Source organism: Scyliorhinus torazame, chromosome 1 (genome assembly GCF_047496885.1).
Source record: "Scyliorhinus torazame isolate Kashiwa2021f chromosome 1, sScyTor2.1, whole genome shotgun sequence".
NCBI classification, from domain to species: domain Eukaryota; kingdom Metazoa; phylum Chordata; class Chondrichthyes; order Carcharhiniformes; family Scyliorhinidae; genus Scyliorhinus; species Scyliorhinus torazame.
The window spans coordinates 132187496-132212407 of NC_092707.1; the positions used below are offsets into that span (position 1 = coordinate 132187496).

Genomic DNA, 24912 nt, shown 5'->3' on the forward strand with positions numbered 1-24912 from the left:
ACACTCCCAGTGGCTTCTAGGGGATCGGGCTCTACATCCAAATACAGAACCCCCGAAATGGTGCTGAAAACCATTCTCCAAAACCGTGCCAGTTTAGGGCAGGTCCAAAACATTTGTATGTGGTTCGCAGGACCCCACCACGTCGCTCGCAGACATCGTCCACCCTCTCAAACAGCCGACTCAACCTAGACTTTGTAAGATGCACACTACATAATAATAATAATAGCTTATTGTCACAAGTAAGCTTCAATTAAGTTACTGTGAAAAGCCCCTGGTTGCTACATTCCGGTGCCTGTTCGGGAAGGCCGGTACAGGAATTGAAGCCATGCTTCTGCCTTATTCTGCATTACAAGCCAGCTATTTAGCCTAGCCTGCTAAACCAGCCGTACATTCAGCTGTATCAGCCCTAACCTTGCACACAAAGTCCAGGCTTTTAGCCTCCGCAGCACCTCACACCGCAATCCCTGCTCCACATTGCCTCCAGCTCTTCCTCCCACTTCACCTTAACGCCCCATCTTCCTCCAAGATCCTCCCGTAAATCGCCAAGATGATCCCCCTCTTCAATCCCCCCCTCCCAGAAACCGATCCTTCATCTCCTTAATTCCCTTCTTCATTAGTGTCACAAGTAGGCTTACATTAACACTGCAATGAAGTTATTGTGAAAATCCCCTAGTTGCCGAACTGCGGTGCCTGTTTGGGTACACTGAGGAGAATTCAATATTCACCTAACAAGCACGTGTTTCGGGACTTGTGGAAGGAATCCGGAGCACCCGGAGGAAACCCATGTAGGGAAAGTGCAGACTCCGCACAGACTGTGACCCAAGCTGGGAATCCAACCCGGGTCCCTGGCGCTGTGAAGCAACAGTGCTAACCACTGTGCTACCACGTCTCTTCCCACCCCCCGGAACCTTGCATCCATCCTCCATGGACTCAAACCCATGATTCCTGTGGTGTTGGGTGCTCTGGTGCACAGATGAGCCAACACAGTTGTATGTGGTACAACTCTATTTTATTTTAACTCTTATAATACAGTTCGTTCTGGATACTCTGCACGTGCTGTCTCCCTGAGTGTGTCGTGTAGTAGATCTGTCCTGGTCCTCCTCTGCAGCTAATACTGACCACCGGGGGTCGTGTCTGTGCTTTTATATCTTTCTGTCATTGGTTGTGGTGTTGTGTGTTCTGATTTGTCTGTTGGTGTGTCTATCATGATGTGTGTGTTTGAATATCATGACAATTCCCACTAATCGACATCCATCCTTGAACCCTCTCTGCATTCGCCGCTCAATAGTAATACATCAGATTTGAGAGGCCTTGCCCCCCCCCGCCTGCCGTCCCCTCTGCAGTATCAACTTCTTTATCCTCACCACCTTCCCCGCCCAGACAAACGAGGAGATCAACCTGAAAGCCTCTCTGAGAAATGCCATGGGCATAAAGAAATGCAGTCATTGAAACAAAATCAAGAATCGCGGTAAAATATTCATCTTTACTGCCTGTACCAACAACAGAGGAAGATTGTCCCAGCTCAACAAGTCGGCCTTCGCACTCTCCACCAAGCTAGTGAAATTTAATTTCCAGAGACTTGCCCAGTCCTGGGCCACCTGCACCCCCAGATACCTAAAGTGAGATGCTGCAAACAAAATGGCAACCCTCCCCCATCCCCACTCCTGGAGAGGAGACCATAAAGTATTTACTTTTCCGTAAATTCAATATGTATCCGGAAAAGGTCTCAAATCTCTGAAGTCAAACCCATTATGTCCCTCACGAACGAGCTCGGCTCCAAAATAGGCAAGTCATCCACATACATGGACACCCTATGCTCCTTTTTCTCTCTCTCTTTCTTTCTCTTCTTGCCAACATAAGCCCTACAATCTCCCCGTACTCATAGTCAGCCCTCTCGTCCTTCTCAACCGATGCACCGCTTTCCCTGTGGACAATATGTCAAACATTGCCTGCAACTCCTTTCTCTTTGCCAAGAGACCCGGGTACTTCACATCCACCTCCAAAATCTCTTCTATCAACCTTTGACGTTCCTCCCTCTCTTTCCTATCCACCTTGGCCGTAAACAAGATCACCTACCCCTCACCACCACCTTCAGAGCCTCCCGAACCACCAACGGTGAGACCTTTCCTGTGCAATTGAACCCCACGTACTCCTCAATCACCTTTTCTATCTTGTCACAGAAGCTCCGATCTGCCCCGCCCATCCAGCTAGTTTCTACTCCTCCAACCCACCCCTATCCACTTCCTCTTGCTAACACCTCACCCAAAATCAATCTCCCCGCCCCCCCCGCCCATGTGCCCTGTCCAACTTGTAGCCACTCTCACTCTCCCATCAACTCAACAAACAACTTTGCTAAGTATTCAGTCGGCCTCGGGGCCCTCCACCTACCCGGGCAGACCCACGATCCTCAGATTTTGCCTCATTAACCTGTTTTCCAGGTCCTCCACCTGAGCTCTGAGCCCTTTTTTAACCTCCACCACCCCCCTTATGACTTCCCACACCAGCTCATCCAAAAACTACTCCTGAGACCGGGCATAAAATTCCAAAAGCCAGAGACTCTAGCAGGAGCCACCTAATGTGCAATCTCCACCCACATGTTGCCACCAGAAGTCCTTACTTGATGCCATTTTGTGGGCAAAGTATTTATGGAGAATTTTCCCCAAGGAGAATAAATTGGTGGAATAGACGCCATGGTATGTTAGATTGTTTGTTTACCCTTAATGGAAGAAATGGACTTGTTGGTCCAATTGTTCTTTTTCTTCATTAAATGGTTCTCGATGTAAAGGAGTGAGTTTTTTTAAGGAAAAAATGTTGCATTTTTTTTACAGTTTAAAGTAGTGTATGTCAAGGTTTCCTGAGGAGTGGTTCAGTGTATTTTTGTGTTCCGTTGTCAGATGGGAAACCGCGTAAAGAGTGTTGTGATCCAATTAGGGACCATTTAAAGAAGAAATCTGAACAACCGGCAATTAATGGACAGAACTATGCCCCAAGATTTCATGTTTTTTTAATAAATTTAAATGTTTTCCAATTAAGGGGCAATTTAGCACTGCCAATCCACCTAGCCTGCACATCTTTCGGTTGTGGGGATGAGACCCACGCAGACACGGGGAGAATGTGCAAACTTCACATGGAAAGTGAGCCAGGGGCGGGATCGAACCCGGGTCCTCGGTGGCGGGATTTCATGTTTTAAACAAAAACAAACTTTATTGTATATCAAACAGAATTAAACAAAGTAAGCATCATTAACTTAGCTGACAAAGACTTGCATTATAAGCCAAGTTCCAGTTTCTATTTTGCTGCAAGAGTTCCTTTATTTTATGAAATTTTAAAGATTCATTCACTTTTCCTGGGACTAATTGTAAAGGTTTATCTCTCCAGAATTCTCTCCGATTTATTTTCAGTGTTACAGCTATTCGCAAAGTAAAAGATTTCATGGGTGCCCTTCCATTATCTTTTGGCTAAGTGACCCTCCAAGTTCTTATTGACCTAGGGCGGCGCAGTGGTTAGCATTGTTGCCTCACGGCACTGAGGATCCTGGTTCAATCCCGGCCTTGGCTCAGTGTCCGTGTGGAGTTTGCATATTCTCCACGTGTCTGCGTGGGTCTCATCCCCAGAACCCAAAGATGTGCAGGCAAGGTGGATTGGCCACGCTAAATTGCCCCTTAATTGGAAAAAAAAGAATTGGGTACTTTAAAAATTCTTATTGACTCTGGTTCCACAGCTGCAATGTGGGCCTCCCTGCAACACCTGCACAGTGACTTAAAGCATTAGAAACCAAGCTGATTACTTCCAGAACTCCAACTGTCACAAGGTTGATTGCTTTACTGAGGGTTACAGTAGTTTTCTTCCTTTGCTAAACAAATCTTTCAGTCCTTTTACTCGTTTCCAACTTTGCCTTACACTGAATACCAGCTTCCACTCACAGGCTGTGTCATGGAAGATTGATCTAGCAGTTGCTCTACTTCAGGTACAAAGTCCGACTTTACCTCTTGAGTTCCATGAGTTACAAGCTATATAAGATCCAAAGCTGGCACAATCTCTTAGCTGCTTCTTTCAACAAGTTTTGCTTGCAAGTTATGCCCCAACTGAATTCACATAGATGGTTCAAAGAATCTCATTAAGCTCCATCCATCTCTATAGCCATCTGACACAAATGGACCGTTCAAAGGCAGATATGCAAATTATCTACCTTTTAATTCCAAAGCTGTCCTTAATTCTGGGCACCTATGTGAACAATTTGTGTCTCTAATGGGATAACTAGAGATGTCACGTCTCCAGTTCTTTAGCTAAGAAAGACCACCTACTATTTTATGACTCTCTCCCTTTTAGCTGTGACCTTATCCAGTAAACATAAATTAGCTTTTGAATTGTAATTATCTTAAGCCTGTGAGGTTTACCGGCCTCTAGATGTTTACCAGGATTTTTCCACTGAACTTGAAGTTAATATTAAATTTCGAAAATTAAAGAGCTATACCTCAATGAACCATGGCATTAGACCTACGTAACAAGAGGAAGCACATTAAAAATCTAAAATTCAGGCAGCGGTGTCATGAGATGTTATTATTTGTTAAATGAGATATAAGTAGAGAATACCCTTCAGGCAATGATGTATCGTGTGCAATAAACTCACTGGTTACCTGATGTTGAGTTTAATTGTTAAAACCATTTTCTTTTGTTTCCGCACCACCAGGCAGAGCTACGGGTCCACACCCACCAGATTCCGTTCTCCCCATTGGCCATTATTCATGGCTGATTGTGCAGTGAGTGGCAGGCTTATTTTATGGAGCTGCATAGCAGCTGAGCCAACATGCATATGCATGTGCACTTCCAGCAGGGGTCACTGAATAGTAATTGTGTATAAGTAGCAAAGGCAGGTTATACCTAGTTGTTAACTAGTCCCCCCCAAAAAGGTTTTTGCTTTAAATAATAGTTATAACATTAGTTTTGAGCAGTAGTCTTCAAATGTAATGGCATAGATTTGATTGTTTCTCCTGAAACTTAATTGGCAACTTATTAAATTTAAATAAGGTCTCTCTCCAGCTCGTCTTTCTTCGTTGTCAGAAACCAGATTTTGCAGCTTGTATTCGGAGGCACATGTATTGCATTCAAACATTTTGGCATCATTCCCATATTTTCACTGCAGTTTTTTAATATTGAGGTAGTGTTCCTACTTTGGCACCTTACATATGTTTGCAAAACAATGCAAGTTACAGACTGCATGGGAAATTAACTACTTAGGTTTGCAACTAAATGCTTTTGCATGATACAAAATTCAAAGTACTGAATACTTGACACAGATTGATGTTTGGGACTGTAAAATGTGCATGAAGCTTCTTAAAAGGCAAATTTCTGTAAGGAGAAATAATTACTTAATGGATTGTAGAGTTTTTGTATTCAGTCTATCGGTCTCATTGCATATTGTGTAGATTAGAAATCATTTGAAGTCTATAAACAAATTAAACTTTGCATGTTTTAATTTCACATTATTGAGTCAGGTTTGGTGTGTATTTCAAAAGATTGTTACTGAGCAGATCTCAAATTTATTCATCCAGCCTTATAGCAGAACCCTTTATTTTTCTTGTCTACTGCTGTATAAAGGGCTTTCACTGAAAGGATTCGGCTATGCATTGAAGATCTTTAATCCCAAGCATTTTCCCCATCGTATCAAAACACTTAAGTAAAACAAAAGAGAACCCTTCAGAAGTAATTTACTTTAGATACAACAGATTGAAAGGCTGAGTTGAATCCTTGGTTAATTTAATGGGTACGGGTAAAAAAAACTATCAATTACTAAACACTTCACATTGTCTATAGGATTAGAGAGTAGAATGTGATCTGAATAACTGAGTACATCATCAACCTTTAGTCGAGGCTGCAGCAGGACAATATTTGGCATAAGTAGAGTCTTGCAGTTGATGATCTATCTTGCAGTTACCTGACCTAACTTGTTCTATATTCCTTCAATTGAACAAAATTAAGATATGGAAAAATCAAGGTCTGTGTGTCTTCAAATCAGCAAGTGCAGCTTCTCCCGAGAACTACCCAAATAGAGAATTGGCCTAACGATTTATCCAATACCATAAACATTCATATGATCTCCTGATTTCAGAAAGGTGACAAAGTAAACAACAACTTGTATAGTGTCTTGAAAGTAATGAAACATCCCAAGGCACTTCATAGGAGGATTATGAAATCGATGTATGACACTCGGGCAATTCTTGGCCGTATTATGCGCAGCACAAATCCTGTTATGGCGGGGGGATTCTGGGAGAGGCCCGAAGCGGGATTTGCACAAACAATTCCGATGCTCCCGGCCTGCACCAGCTCTTTCATTTAAATATGCATAATCTCTCGCCTCCTGCAACCGTTGTAACCCCCGGGTGGTTGGAGACATGGCAGGCTGGTGCCAGCCTGGCAATGGCGTGTTGGGTGCCAGGTGCTACTAGGGTGCCAGGTTGGCACTGACAAGGGGTAGGGCCTGAAGGGGAACATTTGTCGAACGCATGGCGGGGTGTCTCTCACCTGGGGGGCTGCTACTGGCAATCGGGGGATCGGGAGCATCCTGATGATGGGGATGGGGGTTGTGGGGGGGACACACACGCAGTGTTTTAGTCTGAGATCAGGGCTCCCTCGTCTCTGAGAAGCTGGATCTGCCAGCGTCTTCAAATCCCGCACACCTCATTCACGGCGCAACTCACCCCGATTTCCAAAAACATTTCTAATTCTGGATCATGCGCACAAGGCTAAATCGCTGGCTTTGAAAGCACACCAAGGCAGGTCAGCAGCACGGTTCAATTCCTGTAATAGCCTCCCCGAACAGGTGCCGGAATGTGGCGACTAGGTACTTTTCGCAGTACCTTCATTGAAGCCTACTTGTGACAATAAGCAATTTTCATTTAATTTCATTTTTTTATCACGCTGAACCACCCAGCGGCAATCGCACACTTACAAATTTTAGGGGAGAATTTTATCCTGAGTCACAAGGAGATAGGGTGCGAGATTCTCCGACCCCCCCCGCCGGGTCGGAGAATCGCCGGGGGCTGGCGTGAACCCCGCCCCCGCCGGTTGCCGAATTCTCCGGCACCGGAGATTCGGCGGGGACGGGAATCACGCCGTGCCGGTTGGCAGGCCCCCCCCCCTGGCGATTCTCCAGCCCGGATGGGCCGAAGTCCCGCTGCTAGAATGCCTGTCCCTGCCGGCGTGGATTAAACCACCCCTCTTACTGGCGGGACAAGGCGGCGCGGGCGGGCTCCGGGGTCCTGGGGGGGGGCGCGGGGCGATCTGGCCCCGGGGGGTGCCCCCACGGTGGCCAGGCCCGCGATCGGGGCCCACCGATCCGCGGGCGGGCCTGTGGCGTGGGGGCACTCTTTTCCTTCCACCTTCACCACAGTCTCCACCATGGCGGAGGCGGAAGAGACTCCCTCCACTGCGCATGCGCGGGGATGCCGTGAGTGGCCGCTGACGCTCCCGTGCCGCCCGGCAATGTCATTTCCGCGCCAACTGGCGGGGCACCAAAGGCCTTTCCCGCCAGCTGGCGGGGCGGAAATCAGTCCGGCGCGGGCCTAGCCCCTCAAAGTTAGGGCTTGGCTGGTCAAGATGCGGAGGATTCCGCACCTTTGGGGCGGCGCGATGCCGGACTGATTTGCGCCATTTTTGGCGCCGGGCGGACATCGTGCCGATTACGGAGAATTTCGCCCATTAGGTCAGATGACAAAAGCTTAATCAAAGAGGAAGGTATTAAAAGTAATTTAAATGGGGGAAGTGAAGTAGTGAGATGTAATCAAGAAATTTCAGAACTTGGGTCCTAAGCAACTGAAGGCATGGCCACCAATGGTAGAGCAATTATAATTGGGGTTCACAAGAAGCCAGAATTAGAGGAGCGCAGATATCTTGGAAGGTTTGTGGGGTGGGGAAATATTACAGAGATATGGAGAGGCAAGACCATGGAGGATTTGAAAGCATGGATGAGAATTTTAAAGTCAAGATATTAATTGACTGGGATTCAATATAGGTCAGCGAGCACAGGGGTAATAGGGGACTTGCATGAGCAGCAGAGTTTTGGATCACCTCAACTTTACATGGATCAGAATATGTGAGACCAGCTGGAGTAGATGGGTCTGGAGGTAATGAACAAAAGCATGAATGATTGATGATTTCAGCAGCAGATGAGCTCAGACGGGAAGTCGGGCGATGATAATCAAGTCTTAGTGATGGTAAAGATACATGTTTGGAAGCTCATCTTGGGATCAAAAATGACATCAAGGTTGCAAACAGGCTGGCTTAATCTCCAACTTGCCAGCAGGATGGATGGAGTTAGTAGCTAAGGAATGTAGTTTGGTGCTGCGACTGTAAACAATGGCCATGGTCTTCCCAATATTGGAAGAAATTTCTGCTGATTTATTACTGAGTAAACCATATTAAGCTAAGTGCTATACAGGCAATCCAGAGTAATAAGCAAATTTCCAGTGACATGGGGCGAAATTCTCCCCCAACGGCGGGATGCCCGCCGACTGGCGCCAAAGCCGGCGCCAATCAGACGGGCATCGCGCCGGCAAAAAGGTGCGGAAGTCTCCGCATCTTTGGCAGCCTAGCCCCAACATTGAGGGGCTAGGCCAACGCCGGAGGGATGTCCGCCCCGCCAGCTGGCGGAAATGGCGTTTGTTGCCCCGCCAGCTGGCGCGGAAATGCGGCGCATGCGCGGGAGCGTCAGCGGCCGCTGTCAGTTTCCCAGCGCATGCACGGGAGCGTCAGCGGCCGCTGTCAGTTTCCCGCGCATGCGCAGTGGGGAGAGTCTCTTCCGCCTCCGCCATGGTGGAGGCCGTAGCGGAGGCGGAAGGGAAAGAGTGCCCCCACTGCACAGGCCCGCCCGCGGATCGGTGGGCCCCGATCGCGGGCCAGGCCATCGTGGGGGCACCCCCCGGGGCCAGATCGCCCCGCACCCCCCCCCCCCCCCCCCCCCCCAGGACCCCGGAGCCCGCCCACGCCGCCTGGTCCCGCCGATAAATACCAGGTTTGATCCACGCCGGCGGGACAGGCAATTTCTGGGCTGGACTTCGGCCCATCCGGGCCGGAGAATCCAGCGGGGGGTCCCGCCAACCGGCGCGGCCGGATTCCCGCCCCCGCCCAATCTCCGGGAGCGGAGACTTCGGCGGGGGCGGGGCCGGGATTCACGGCGGCCAACGGCCATTCTCCGACCCGGCGGGGGGTCGGAGAATGACGCCCATGATCCTTTACATTTTCCTATTGGCATTTGCAACATCTTGTGAATATATCTGGAAAAATAAATAGGCTTTTCTTTGTCCAGCATATTTCATGCACGAAGTAATTTCTCAATATGTTGGATTTTACTTTGGTCAACAAACGAATGATCTTGCTTTTATAAAATGTTTTTCACATCCTCAGGACATTATAATGCACTTCATAGCCAGAGAGTTATTTTTCAAGTTTAGTCATTGTTGTAATGTTGGTAAATCTGGCTGTCAATTTATGCACAGCAAGGCCCCACAAACGATAGTTAGATAAGTAAGCAGATGATTTGTTTGTGTTGTTGGTTTTTGACTTTTAAGAGAAACACTGCTCTTTTTCAAATAACATTCTGGGATCTTTTCTGTCCACCTCAGAAAGGACAGTTGCGATTCTTTGTTTAAGACAAAGGGCTAGATTCCCCGTAGCCCGACGCTGAAATAGTATTCGGCGATCGGGCGGAGAATGGATTTTCGTGCTGAAATCAGGGCCACCACTGGTTTGACGTTGGTCCGCCATGCTCCGTCCCCTCCAAACTGGCGTAATTGTGACACGTGGCGCGTGCCGTTTCAACAGCATTGGCGTGTCTTCGGCCGGCCCACCCGCGATGATACGCCCCCAATGGGCCAAGTTCCCGGCGGCGCAGGACACGTGTGGTCCCAGTGGTTGTGAACCTAGCGTGCACCGCCATACTCGGCCGGGATCCGTGTTGCTGCTGGGGGGGGGGGGGACCAGGGGTCGGGTTTGCAGGTTAGGTTACGTGCACGGCTGGCGCCATGTTGTATGCCGCGACCGCTGCAGGTCGTCAGATATGCGCATGCGCGGCCCGAGACCTGGCCATTCTCCAGTCATTTTCTGCGCGCTCCGCATGTGTTACACACGGCACTGGTGCTAGCCCCTCACTGGTACCAGAATTGGTGAGGGGCTCGTGCTGATTTGCCGGTCGTGAAACACCACGGGTCCCAAGCCAGCGTTGGCACCTAACTGGAGAATCCAGTCAAAATCTTTGAGCCTAAGTATTACTTATGAAGGTGGAAAATAGGTTTTTGTATATTTTAATGAGATACTGGAGATATTTCCTTTGTGATTATTGTTATGAACTGTTCAGTAATCTGTCTCCATTCTGTTCAGAGATTCATCCAGGATCTTTACACTTATTTTTGTTTCACAAGCATTCAATGTAAATTTTATTTTCTGATTTCAGAGTTGGCTAGATCTCACCAAAGAGATTAAGAAGCAGTCACAAGGTAAGAATCTTTCTGTGTAATAAATCTAATTCATTCAAAACCATGTAGCTGGATTACTCAAACGGTGAAAAAAAATCACTGCAGAGCACTTTTGCCTAATATATTCTAAAATTTGTAAGAGCCTGTCTGTGCAAAACAAGGTATAAAATATGACCATGTAAATAACGTGACAGAGGCTCATGAAATATTAATTTTACATGTGTTTAGTGCATTGAGGGAATTTAATGATGGCTTTGATTTCTATCTTGTTCTGTCTTTGGACACATACTTTCGGGATGTTTTAGTCTGATTTCTTAAAATGAAATGTTTCCTAACTCGATGCAGAGGGCAGAGCTGCAGAAACTAATTCCCTTGTCCATTATTTTGGGGGAAAAATAAATCGAAACTTTTGGTAACAATCTGTACAATTCACTGTTATATTTTGTTTAGAATAAATTTTGTGTCATCAATTCTTTAAAAGAAGCTGTAATGAAGGAAAAACCTGCATTTCTAAAGCTCCTTTTATTTGTATTTATTTTATTTAACCTTTACTTAGGTAGCTGAGTCATTTGAGAACCGAATCCATTTATAATGACCAGCTGGTCAAGAGGCTAATGTTGCAGTAACAGAAATGGCAACAGTACTATTCATAAAAACAATAAAATGCAAATTAGCAGTGGTAGAGAATTGGCAGTTTAGCAAGTATATGTATCAGTCAACAGAGCCTTAACCCTTCGGTGCAAACCATCCACGGTAATAAAAGTTAGTTATCTTCAGCTTTAGTCATTGGCAGCCGCAAACTGAAATTAATTACGACCAAAGATTATGCTCACTCTTGGAATGACCGATTTGATCAAATTACATCAGATTATAAGAAGAGACAGTAATCTAACAAACTTTTCAGATGGGCAGGCACTTTCCCTAGCAAGGTGCAGTAAATTAACAGAAACTAGTGGAGTTTGTGCCTTGTGTACAATGAGGGCCAGTTAATCAAGGAGTACAGATCACAGTGATGGGTGTGAAAAGGGACACAAGCCACAAATCTAATTGCCAAATAAAATGGAACATCTAACTTACAAGGGAGGTTTTGGAGACTATTTTATAATTGAGGTCGCAAATCAGATACATGCGGGATAGACATCTGAACTATGGTTTATGGACTGATCTGACTAATACTACACTCCTGTATGTTTCACCCGATGTCTGTGTCAATGTATTTACACTGTGTACTTTGTGTTGCCCTATTGCGCTGGGTTATTTTCATGTACTAAATAATCTGTTTGAGCTGCACGCAGAAAAATACTTTTCACGGTGCCTCAGTACACGTGGCAAACACATCCAAAATCCAAAGCAGGACATATTGTGATGCTGAAAACCAAGTCTGGACTTAACTTTCGCTTAAAAAATGTCAATGTGGGAACTAAAAGTCAAAGCATTGTCCAGCCACTTTAAGAGATATTTATAAGCGGAAACTTGCTCAATTTCAGTGTTATCAAGTGTTAAATTTTATGATCACAGGTAATTATGTTCTCGGGATGGCCCAAAGCACTTCACAAACAGAAATACTAATGTAATATAGGGAAATGTAGCACTGTATCTGTGATCAACTCGGCTTCACAAACACATCTGTGGGACAAATGACTGATTTTTAAAATTTTGATGGTGTTTGGAGAATAGTTGTTGGAAATCTCACTCAAATCTGTTACTAACTATTTTAAAAAATAAATTTAGAGTACCCAATTATTTTTTTTTCCAATAATGGGGCAATTTAGCATGGCCAATCCACCTAACCTGCACATCTTCGGGTTGTGGGGTGAAACCTACGCAGACATGGGGAAAATGTGCAACCTCCACACGGACAGTGGCCCAGGGCCAGGATTCAAATCAGTGTTCTCAGCGCCGCAGTCCCAGTGCTAATCACTGTGCCACATGCCGCCCCATCAAATCTGTTATAACTGTTGTGGAGAAGAGTGATATTAGTTTCACCAGACAGCTGTATAAGAACTTTGGGATTTTGGGTATTAAAAGGAAGTGATTTTATTCAGATCTATTTATGTCTCATCACATGGTGTAATGGATCATTTGAAGGCTGGCACTCCGCAATATAGTATCTACCACATTGGAGTATTAACTTAAATAATTAGGTCAAATTCTGGTGCGGGCAATTGAACAAAGGCAAATGTCACTATCGTCCCTGCTTCCACCACCTCCTCCGGTAGCGAGTTCCAGGCACCCACTACCCTCTGTGTAAAAAAACTTGCCTCGTACATCTACTCTAAACCTTGCCCCTCTCACCGTAAACCTATGCCCCCTAGTAATTGACCCCTCTACCCTGGGGAAAAGCCTCTGACTATCCACTCTGTCTATGCCCCTCATAATTTTGTAGACCTCTATCAGGTCGCCCCTCAACCTCCGTCATTCCAGTGAGGACAAACCGAGTTTATTCAACCGCTCCTCATAGCTATTACCCTCCATACCAGGCAACATTCTGGTAAATCTCTTCTGCACCCTCTCTAAAGCCTCCACATCCTTCTGGTAGTGTGGCGACCAGAATTGAACACTATACTCCAAGTGTGGCCTAACTAAGGTTCTATACAGCTGCAACATGACTTGCCAATTCTTATACTCAATGCCCCGGCCAATGAAGGCAAGCATGCCGTATGCCTTCTTGACTACCTTCTCCACCTGTGTTGCCCCTTTCAATGACCTGTGGACCTGTACTCCTAGATCTCTCTGACTTTCAATACTCTTGAGAGTTCTACCATTTACTGTATATTCCCTACCTGCATTAGACCTTCCAAAATGCATTATCTCACATTTGTCCGGATTAAACTCCATCTGCCATCTCTCCGCCCAAGTCTCCAAACAATCTAAATCCTGCTGTATCCTCTGACAGTCCTCATCGTTATCCGCAATTCCACCAACCTTTGTGTCGTCTGCAAACTTACTAATCAGACCAGTTACATTTTCCTCCAAATCATTTATATATACTACAAACAGCAAAGGTCCAAGCACTGAACCCTGCGGAACATCACTGGTCACAGCCCTCCAATTAGAAAAGCATCCTTCCATTGCTGCTCTCAGCCTTCTATGACCTAGCCAGTTCTGTATCCACCTTGCCAGCTCACCCCTGATCCCGTGTGACTTCACCTTTTGTATTAGTCTACCATGAGGGACCTTGTCAAAGGCCTTACTGAAGTCCATATAGACAACATCCACTGCCCTACCTGCATCAATCATCTTTGTGACCTCCTCGAAAAACACTATCAAGTTAGTGAGACACGACCGCCCCTTCACAAAACCATGCTACCTCTCACTAATACGTCCATTTGCTTCCAAATGGGAGTAGATCCTGTCTCGAAGAATTCTCTCCAGTAATTTCCCTACCACTGAAGTAAGGCTCACCGGCCTGTAGTTCCCTGGATTATCCTTGCTACCCTTCTTAAACAGAGGAACAACATTGGCTATTCTCCAGTCCTCCGGGACATCACCTGAAGACAGTGAGGATCCAAAGATTTCTGTCAAGGCCTCAGCAATTTCCTCTCTCGCCTCCTTCAGTATTCTGGGGTAGATCCCATCAGGCCCTGGGGACTTATCTACCTTAATATTTTTCAAGACGCCCAACACCTCGTCTTTTTGGATCTCAATGTGACCCAGGCTATCTATACACCCTTCTCCAGACTCCACATCTACCAATTCCTTCTATTTGGTGAATACTGATGCAAAGTATTAATTTAGTACCTCACCCATTTCCTCTGGCTCCACACATAGATTCCCTTGCCTATCCTTCAGTGGGCCAACCCTTTCCCTGACTACCCTCTTGCTTTTTATGTACGTGTAAAAAAACCTTGGGATTTTCCTTAACCCAATTTGCCAATGACTTTTCGTGACCCCTTCTAGCCCTCCTGATTCCTTGCTTAAGTTCCTTCCTACTTTCCTTATATTCCACACAGGCTTTGTCTGTTCCCAGCCTTTTAGCACTGACAAATGTCCTGGCCAATATTTACCCAGCATTGCCAAAACATTAACTGGTCATTTGTCTCATTGATGTTTGTAGCACTTTTCTGTGCACAATTTGGTTTCTGACTTTTGCTTATGTAACAGTAACTGCAATTCAAAAGTAATTGGTTCTGAGCACTTTGGGACGCCTGATGACATGGGAAATATAAGCTTGTTCTGTCCTTGTTGGAATATGGTTCCATTTGCACTTTTGGGGCGTCATTCTCCGACCCCCCGCCGGGTCAGAGAATGGCCGTTGGCCGCCGTGAATCCCGCCCCCGCCGAAGTCTCCGCTCCCGGAGATTGGGCGGGGGCGGGAATCCGGCCGCGCCGGTTGGCGGGACCCCCCGTTGGATTCTCCGGCCCGGATGGGCCGAAGTCCCGCCCAGGAATTGCCTGTCCCGCCGACGTAAATCAAAGCTGGTATTTACCGGCGGGACCAGGCGGCGTGGGCGGGCTCCGGGGTCCTGGAGGGGGGGCGCGGGGCGATCTGACCCCGGGGGGTGCCCCCACGGTGGCCTGGCCCGCGATCGGGGCCCACCGATCCGCGAGCGGGCCTGTGCCGTGGGGGCACTCTTTCCCTTCCACCTCTGCTACGGCCTCCACCATGGCGGAGGTGGAAGAGACTCTCCCCACTGCGCATGCGCGGGAAACTGACAGCGGCCGCTGATGCTCCCGCGCATGCGCTGGGAAACTGACAGCGGCCGCTGATGCTCCCGCGCATGCGCTGGGAAACTGACAGCGGCCACTGACGCTCCCGCGCATGCGCCGCATTTCCGCGCCAGCTGGCGGGGAAACAAACGCCATTTCCGCCAGCTGGCGGGGCGGAAATCCCTCCGGCGTCGGCCTAGCCCCTCAATGTTGGGGCTAGGCCGCCAAAGATGCGGAGCCTTCCGCACCTTTGGGCCGGCGCGATGCCCGTCTGATTGGCGCCGGCTTTGGCGCCAGTCGGTGGACATCCCGCCGTTGGGGGAGAATTTCGCCCTTGTTCTCTGTCCCTCATCCAAGTGTCTATTTGTGCAAGCTGGTTTGTGATGCAGAACAAGGCCAGCAGCACGGGTTCAATTCCTGAACCAGCTGAGAATTCTGAATTCTCCCTCCCTGTACCCGAACAGGCGCCGGAATGTGGCAACTAGGGGCTTTTCACAGTAACTTCATTGCAGTGTTAATGTAAGCCTACTTGTGACAATAAAGATAAAGATTATTTACTCCAGTGAGTTTGAATTAGCTGTTCAGCTGTAGCAGGTATGATAACTAAACTTAATTCTGTATTCACTTAACTGCAGAAACAAATCTCAAAAGTCACTAATGATTATGATCAGGTGTACTTTGCTTTTCTCTCTCTTTCCCATCACTAAATGTCCTCAATAAAAGCAAGAAAAGACCGCTTGACCCATCTAGCATGCCCTGGCTATGTTAAATAAAAGGTTATTTTAATTCCGGGTGTTGCCATGTTTTAAGAAAAAAAGCCCTATAATTTAATTTATCTTGCAACATCTTGAAAACTATTTGGTGGACGGGATAATGACAATTGACAATTTTTTGTATTCCAGGTGGACCGTGGGATTTTACATTCAATGTGAAGTTTTACCCACCTGATCCTGCACAGCTAACTGAAGACATAACAAGGTAAAAGAGTGTTTTCTATTAAAAGACCTGAAAGATTGCTGTTAGGATGGGTGGGGGGGAAGCTCGGAGTGCTAAGCAACATCCCGCTATCTAACATCCAACCAGTTTGGGGGCCTCAGAGCAGGGAACTCCCTGACAAGGCCACACTTAGCCCCGTTTTCTGCATTGAGGAGCTCCGCTCGCCGGAACTCCTCAGTGCAGCGAGAGATCGGGATGCCATTTTTAAATGCCGTCCCGATCTCTCGAGCCTCTGACATGACTCCTCAACCCGCCAAAGCCCCAACACACTATAAGGAATCCCTGAGACCCGCACCACACTAAGGCACTCCCCGGCCCGATCACTGCCACGCACAAAATGCCAACCTGGCACCTTGGCAGTGCCCCTGCCAGCCTGCAGTGCTAGCTGGGTGCCTTGGCAGTGCCAGGGTATCACCTTGCGCAGATGGCATGCACCTGGGGACCGCAAATCCCCTGGGGGACCGGACCCCCACAAATTCTGTTGCGTCTGGTCCACGTTTGTGGAGACCAGCACTGAACAGCGCTCGCCCAAGGTCTTCAAGGTGAGGGAGTTAGATCCCATGCCTTGGGTAGATCTCGGGAACACATATTAGAACACATACTAGCCGTCTCACTCTAATATGCAGGTGGGTGACATTCACGTCGCAACATCTCACGAGATCACGTTAGATCTCGCGTCGCATGGCAAGCTGTGTAGATCCTGGAAGTGGGATCTACTGGCCGTGTCGCACTGCTTTCAAACGCAACGTTACCGGTAGATCCTGCCCCTTATTGAATGGTGGAGCATGTCAGAAGGCTCTGTTCCTTTCTTATTTCTTTGGTAATGCCATTTGGAGACAATGCTCCGGATCTGAACCATTAGCTTAAAGGGTCTTCAGCATTACAGGTGGAGACATAGGACTGGGTTTCATAAAGTAAGGATGATTCGAGAACCCTTTAAAAATGGCGGCAGGTCCCATTTCAGGTATACCCGATCTTTTTCTCGATGATTCCAATATTCAGGAGAGCCCTCTTAAGGTTGCGGGCTGGTTCAGGTTATGAGTCCTCAACCTGCACTTCTGACCTGGCCAGCTCCATTGCGGGGTTAGGCATGGAGGGCCTGAGGGGTGATGGATAGAATCCATAAAATCCCTGAAGTATAGAGGGAGGCCATTTGGCCCTTGAGTCTGCACCGCCCATTAACCTGATCTACCCCCATAACCATGGTGGGAGAGGGGGGGCATAGTGGTGGTAATAAGGGAATCCTACCATTACATGGTGAGCATGAGGAGCCATAGAGGTTGTTTGGTTGGGGGTATACGTTGAAATGGGTAGGTGGTGGTAATATCACTGGACTAGTAATCCAGGGACCCAGGCTAATGCTCCTGGGACACAAGTTCACATCCTGCCACAGCAGCTGGTGGAATTCAAATTCAATTGATGAATTTGGAATTAAAAGCTAGTAATGGTGACCATGGAATGATTGTTGGACAAACCCACCTGCTTCACCTATGTCCTTTAGGATAGGAATTCTGCCGTCCTCACCTTGTCTGGCCTGCATGTGACTCCAGAGCCACAGTAATGTGGCTGACCTTTCATGCCCTCTGAAATGGACTAGAAAGCCTGAAAACCACTCCGTTGTAATTAAAATCTCCACAAAGTCTACAACAAGCAATTAAACCAGAAGCCAGACGGATTACTGGCGTTAATCTAGGCACCAGGAGTGACAACAGCAAACCCAGCCCTGTTGACCCTGAAATGTCCCCTGTATTTTGGGGGCTAGTGCCAAAATTGGGATAGCTGTTCTACAGAGTATTCCAGTAACAGCCTGACATAGCCATCACCATTCCCAAGTACGTCCTGTCCCGCTACAGAGGTGACGGCGGCTCAGTAAACAGTCAAGAGGGGAGATGCCTTGGAAGTCTCGTGGCATCAGGTCAAACATGGGCAAGGAAACTCCCCATGACTCGGTCCTCCTCTCTGTTGAACACCACTTGGAAGCATTGAGTGTGGCAAGAACACAGAACATACTCTGGTTGGGGCACTTCAATGACCATCAGCAAGTTTGTTATCATAGTTATCATAGAATTTACAGTGCCGAAGGAGGCCATTTAGCTCATCAAGTTTACACCAGCCCCTGAAAGGGCACCCTACCTAAGCCCACACCTCCACCCTATCCCCGCAGCCCAGCAACCCCAGCTAACGTTTGGACACTACGGGACAATTTAGCCTGACCGATCCACCTAACCTGAACATCTTTGGACTGTGGGAGAAAACCGGAGCACCCGGAGGAAACCCACGCAAACACGGGGAGAATGTGCAGACTCCGCACAGGCAGTGACCTAAGCAGGAATCGAACCCGGGTCCCTGGCGCTGTGAAGCAACAGTGTTAACCACTGTGCTACTGTGCCGCCTTGGAAGCATCACTAATGACCGTGCTGTCCACATCTTAAAGGTCTTAGCTTTAGCTGCTAGTCTAGGTCTGTGACAGTGGTGAGGGAACCAACCAGAGGGGAAAATCTACTTGGCCTCGTCCTCACCAATCTACCTGTCACAGGACCATCTGTCCATGGCCATATCAGTGGAAGTAACCATCAAACAGTCCTTGTGGAGACCAAGACCCGTCTTCACATTGAGGATACTCTCCATCGTGTTGTGTGACACTATCACTGTGCTAAAAGGGAGATGGCATGGTGGTGCAGTAATTAGTACTGCTGCCTTACAGCACTGAGGACCGAAGTTCAATCCCGGCCCCTGGTCACTGTCCATGTGGAGTTTGCACATACTCCCCGTGTCTGCGTGGGTCTCAACCCCACAACCCAAAGATGTGCAGGCGTGGTGGATGGCCACTCTAAACTGCCCCTTAATTAAAATTGGATACTCTAAATTAAATTAAAATATCAGTGCTGAATAGATAGGTTTTGAACAGATGTAGACACTCAAAACGGACATCTGTGAGGCGTTGTGAGCCATCAGAAGCAGCGGAATTGTTTACAAAGACTATCTGTAATCTTAAGGCCCAGCATATTCCCCACTATACCATTATCATCAAACCGAGGGATTAACCCTGCTGGAGGGCATCGTAGTAGGAGAGATTAGAACATGTGTGGGACTAAGAACCACCCACACATTCACCAGGAATTAAGAGCGGGATTCTCCGACCCCGGCCGCGCAAGTCATGGCACGCGATTCTCCTCAGAGCGGAGAATCAGCGCCATTGGTGCTGGCGGGTCGCGGGCCGCTCTTCGCGGCCGGCCCACCGATTCTCCGGCCCGGCCGTAAGAAAAGAGCCGAGTCCCGCTGGCGCCGTTCTAACCTGCTCTGGGCCGGCGGAACCTTGGCATGTAAGGGTCGGGTGGTGGCCTTTGGGAGGGGAGGGGGGGTCCGACCCTGGGGGGGCCTCCGATATGGCCTGGCCCGCGATTGGGGCCCACCAATCGGTGGGCTGACCTCTGTGGCTGGGGGCCTCCTTTCCTACGCGCCGGCCCATATAGTCCTGTGCCATGTTGCTTCGGGGCCGGCGCGTTGAAAGAGGACACTGCGCATGCGCACGTTGGCGCCGGTACCACTGCGCATTTCCGCATTGGCGCTGGCACAACTGCGCATGCACGGATCCCGCGGCGCACAGTTCATGCCGGAATCTGCAGCTGGAGCGGCACAAACTGCTCCAGCACCGTGCTGGCCCTCTGAAGGGGCCAGAATTAGTCGTGGGAGCGGCCCATTCACGATGTCGTAAAACACGACGGCGTTTAGGATGGCCGCGGGATTGGAGAATCCCGCCCTATAAGTCTAAGTCTAATGATGACATTGAAACCATTGTCGATTGTTGTAAAAACCTTTCTGCTTCACTGATATCCTTCAGGGAAGGAAGTCTGCCATCCTTTCCCACACTGCTGACCTAGACTTATGACCCATACAGTGATGCGGTTGACTCTTTTTGAAAATAAAAAAAAATGTTTTTATTCAAAATGTTCCAATAATGTTTACAAACCACCACAAATGAAAATATAATGCAAAGTGAACAAACAATATGCCAACAAAAACAACTTAACCCTCCAACAAATTAACAATTTAACAAACAAAGCAAAACAAGGCGGGGCATTTGCCCCTTACAAATAAAATGAAATCAACCCCCTCCCACCCCTGGATTGCTGCTGCTGCTGACCTCCATCTAACGTTCCACGAGAAAGTAAAGGAACGATTGCCACCACCTGGAGAACCCCTGCAAGGACCCTCGCAAGGCAAACTTCATCTTCTCCAGCCTGAGAAACCCCGCCATGTTACTGACCCAAGCCTCTACGCTTGGGGGATGCGGTTGACTCTTAACTGCCACTGGAATAGCCTAGCAAGCTACTCAGTTCAAGGGCAATTAGGGATGGACAACAAATGCTGGCCGAGCCAGCGAAGCCCACATCCCAAGAAATATATATATATTTTAATTGATGTACAATGGCGCTTAACTTTGACTTGGGGTGACTTCCGGGTGCGGCGATGACCAGCTAAGTCGCACGTTTCGGCAGCTCCCGTTGGAACGGACTTTTGGGCTCTTAATAGGAGCCCCAACGGCAATTTAAACGGCCAAAAACACTGCGGTAAACCAGAAGGGAATCCCCCCGGACACGCATGGATAAGGGAGAGGATAGCAGCCGGATTGCGGAGGATCCTCTGGAGCAGCGGCAAGGAAGGCAAGCTCAAAGCAAGATGGCGTCGGAAGGTGGCCGTTTGTTATGGGGCCCGGACCAACAAGAGTTCCTGCGGCGCTGTGTGGAAGAGCTGAAAAAGGAGTTGAAGAAGGAGCTGTTGGCCCCGATATTGCAGGCGATTGAAGGGCTAAAGGAGGAGCAGAAGACCCAAGAGCAGGAGCTTCGGGTCGTGAAGGCAAAGGCTGCTGAAAAAGAAGACGAAATACAGGGCCTGGTGGTGAAGACAGAGACGCACGAGGCACAGCACAAAAGGTGTGTGGAAAGGCTGGAAGTACTGGAGAATAATTCGAGGAGGAAGAATTTAAGGGTTCTGGGTCTTCCCGAAGGCGCAGAAGGGGCGGACGTCGGGACATATGTGAGCACGATGCTTCACTCGCGAATGGGATCGGAGGCCCCGATGGGCCCTTTGGAGGTGGAGGGAGCTTATTGAGTTTTGGCGCGAAGACCGAGGGCTGGAGAAATACCTCGAGCTATAGTGGTGAGGTTTCTCCGCTACAATGACAGAGAGACGGTCCTCAGATGGGCGAAGAAAACTCTGAGCTGTAGGTGGGAGAACGCGGTGATCCGCGTATACCAGGATTGGAGTGCGGAGGTGGCGAGAAGGAGGGCAAGTTTTAATCGGGCTAAGGCGGTGCTTCACAAAAAGAAGATCCAGTTTGGAATGTTACAACCGGCGAGATTGTGGGTCACACACCAAGGGAAGCACCACTACTTTGAGACGGCAGAAGAGGCGTGGACATTCATTGTGGACGAGAAGCTGGAATAGTCTGGCGAGAGAAAGAACTTTTGGGACAAAGTGGTGGGGTGATTATGTGGGGCGAGGAAAAAGGGGGGGGGGGGGAGATGATTTTTCAATTTGTTAATCTTGCGATCCTGTAACTTTTCTTTCTTCCCCATGTTTGGGGGGGGGGGGAGGGAGGAAGTATGAGGAACTGTGGGCGCCGGCCATTAGGGGCGGGGTCGAGTGGGAAACGCGGGCTTTGTTCCCGCGCTATGGTAATTATGGCGGGAATGGGGACGCAGGAAGGAGGGGGCCTCGCACAGTGGGGGCCGAGGACAAGGGGGGAAGCCGAGGTCAGCCAGAGTTCGCTGACTTCTGGGAGCAACATGGGGGGTGCAACTACGTTAGAAAGGGATCTAGCGGAGGGGGGGGAGGGGGGGTTAACTGGGTTGCTGCTGCTAAGGAGAAAGGGGAGCTGTTATGGGATGGGGTGGTCGAGGCGGGAGGGCGCCGTCGGGGGGGATACACAGGTACGTGGGAACCGGGTGAGGACCTGGGTTGAAAAAGGGGATGGCTAGTCGACAAGGGGGGGGGGTAAAGAGCCCCCCAACCCGGCTGATCACGTGGAACGTGAGAGGGCTGAACGGGCCGATTAAAAGGGCACGGGTACTCGCACACCTAAAGAAATTAAAGGCAGATGTGGTTATGTTGCAGGAGACGCATCTGAAACTGATAGACCAGGTCAGACTACGTAAAGGATGGGTGGGGCAGGTGTTTCATTCGGGTTTAGATGCGAAGAACAGGGGGGTGGCTATCTTAGTAGGGAAACGGGTACTGTTTGAGGCAAAGACCATATTGGCGGATAGTGGGGGTAGATATGTGATGGTGAGTGGCAGATTGCAAGGGGAGGCGGTGGTTCTGGTGAACGTATAAGCCCCGAACTGGGATGATGTAAATTTTATGAGGCGTATGTTGGGACGTATCCTGGACCTGGAGGCGGGAAAGTTGGTAATGGGGGGAGACTTCAATACGGTGCTTGATCCAGGGCTGGACCGGTCGAGGTCCAGGACCAGGAGGAGGCCGGCAGCGGCCAGGGTGCTCAAGGACTTCATGGAGCAGATGGGAGGGGTAGACCCCTGGAGATTTAGTAGGCCTAGGAGTAAGGAGTTCTCATTTTTCTCCCATGTTCACAAAGTATACTCACGGAGAGACTTTTTTGTCTTGGGAAGGGCACTGATTCCGAAGGTGATCGGGACGGAATATACGGCCATAGCTATCTCGGGCCACGCTCCACATTGGGTAGACCTGGAGGTAGGAGAGGAAAAAGAACAGCACCCACTCTGGAGAATGGATATGGGCTTATTGGCGGATGATGGGGTATGTTTAAGGGTGAGCGGGTGCATCGAAAGGTACTTGGAGCTTAATGACAATGGAGAGGTTCAGGTGGGAGTGGTCTGGGAGGCATTGAAGGCGGTGGTTAGAGGGGAACTGATATCCATAAGGGCACATAAAGGGAAGCAAGAGGGTAAAGAAAGGGAGCGATTGCTGAAAGAACTTTTGAGGGTGGACAGGCAATATGCGGAGGCACCGGAGGAGAGACTGTACAGGGAAAGACAAAGGCTACATGTGGAATTTGACCTGCTGACCACGGGTAAGGCAGAGGCACAGTGGAGGAGGGCACAGGGTGTACAGTATGAGTATGGAGAGAAGGCGAGTCGGCTACTGGCCCACCAATTGAGGAAGAGGGGAGCAGCGAGGGAGATAGGTGGGGTGAGAGATGAGGAGGGAGAGATGGAACGGGGAGCGGAGAGAGTGGACGGGGTGTTCAAGGCATTTTATGAGAGGCTATATAAGGCTCAGCCCCTGGAAGGGAAGGAGGGAATGATGTGTTTCTTGGATCAGCTGGAATTCCCTAAGGTGGAGGAGCAGGAGAGGGCGGGACTGGGAGCACAGATTGAGATGGAGGAGGTGGTAAAAAGGATTGGGAGCATGCAGGCGGGGAAGGCCCCGGGACCGGATGGATTCCCGGTGGAATTTTATACGAAGTATATGGACTTACTGGCCCCGCTTTTGACGAGAACCTTTAATGAAGCTAGGGAAAGGGGGCAGCTGCCCCCGACTATGTCGGAGGCAACGATATCGCTCCTTTTGAAGAAGGAAAAAGACCCGCTGCAGTGTGGGTCCTACAGGCCCATTTCCCTTTTAAATGTAGATGCTAAGCTCCTGGCCAAGGTGATGGCGACGAGGATAGAGGACTGTGTCCCGGGGGTGGTCCACGAGGATCAAGCTGGGTTCGTTAAGGAGAGACAGCTGAACACAAACATACGGAGGTTGCTAGGGGTAATGATGATGCCCCCACCAGAGGGGGAGGTGGAGATAGTGGTGGCGATGGACGCCGAGAAAGCATTCAACAGAGTGGAGTGGGATTATCTGTGGGAGGTGCTGAGGAGATTTGGTTTTGGAGAAGGGTATATCGGATGGGTACAGCTGCTGTATAGGGCCCCGGTGGCGAGCGTGGTCACGAACAGACAGAGGTCTGATTACTTCCGTCTTCATAGAGGGACGAGGCAGGGGTGTCCCCTGTCTCCATTACTGTTTGCATTGGCGATTAAGCCCCTGGCCATAACACTGAGGGGCTCCAGGAAGTGGAGGGGAGTGCTCAGGGGAGGAGAAGAACACCGGATATCCTTGTATACAGATGATTTATTGCTGTATGTTGCGGACCCAGTGGAGGGGATGCCTGAGATCATGCAGGCACTCGGAGTTTGGGGAATTTTCGGGGTACAAATTGAATATGGGTAAGAGTGAGTTGTTTGTGGTGCATCCGGGGGAGCAGAACAGGGGAATAGAGGACTTACCGCTGAGGAAGGTAACAAGAGATTTCCGGTACTTAGGGATTCAGATAGCCAGGAGTTGGGGAACCTTACATAGGCTTAATTTAACAAGATTGGTGGAACAGATGGAGGAGGATTTTAAGAGATGGGACATGGTGCCCCTGTCACTGGTGGGTAGGGTGCAGGCGGTCAAAATGGTAGTCCTCCCGAGATTCCTCTTTGTGTTTCAGTGCCTTCCGGTGATGGTCACAAAGGCTTTTTTCAAGAGAATTGAGAAAAGTGTCATGAGTTTTGTGTGGGCCGGGAAGACCCCGAGAGTGAGGGGGTTCTTGCAGCGTAGCAGGGATAGGGGGGGGCTGCCACTACCGAGCCTAAGTGAATACTACTGGGCCGCCAATATCTCAATGGTGTGTAAGTGGATGGGAGAAGGGGAGGGAAGAGATTGGAGATGGCGTCCTGCAAGGGTACCAGCCTACAAGCAATGGTGACGGCGCCGTTGCCGTTCTCCCCGAAGAAATACACCACAAGTCCAGTGGTGGTGGCAACACTAAAAATTTGGG

At 49.0% G+C, this 24912-nt stretch overlaps 1 protein-coding gene across 11 annotated transcripts in view; it reads left to right on the forward strand.

The window, feature by feature from the left end:
* Positions 1-24912, forward strand: part of LOC140412655 (protein 4.1-like) — a 351517-nt gene that overhangs the window by 171163 nt on the left and 155442 nt on the right. For all 11 annotated transcript variants that reach the window (XM_072500846.1, XM_072500849.1, XM_072500848.1 and 8 more), the window contains 2 exons: positions 10448-10490; positions 16022-16097. In XM_072500846.1, the coding sequence (XP_072356947.1) occupies positions 10448-10490; positions 16022-16097 (119 nt within the window). The remainder of the gene's footprint in view (positions 1-10447; positions 10491-16021; positions 16098-24912) is intronic.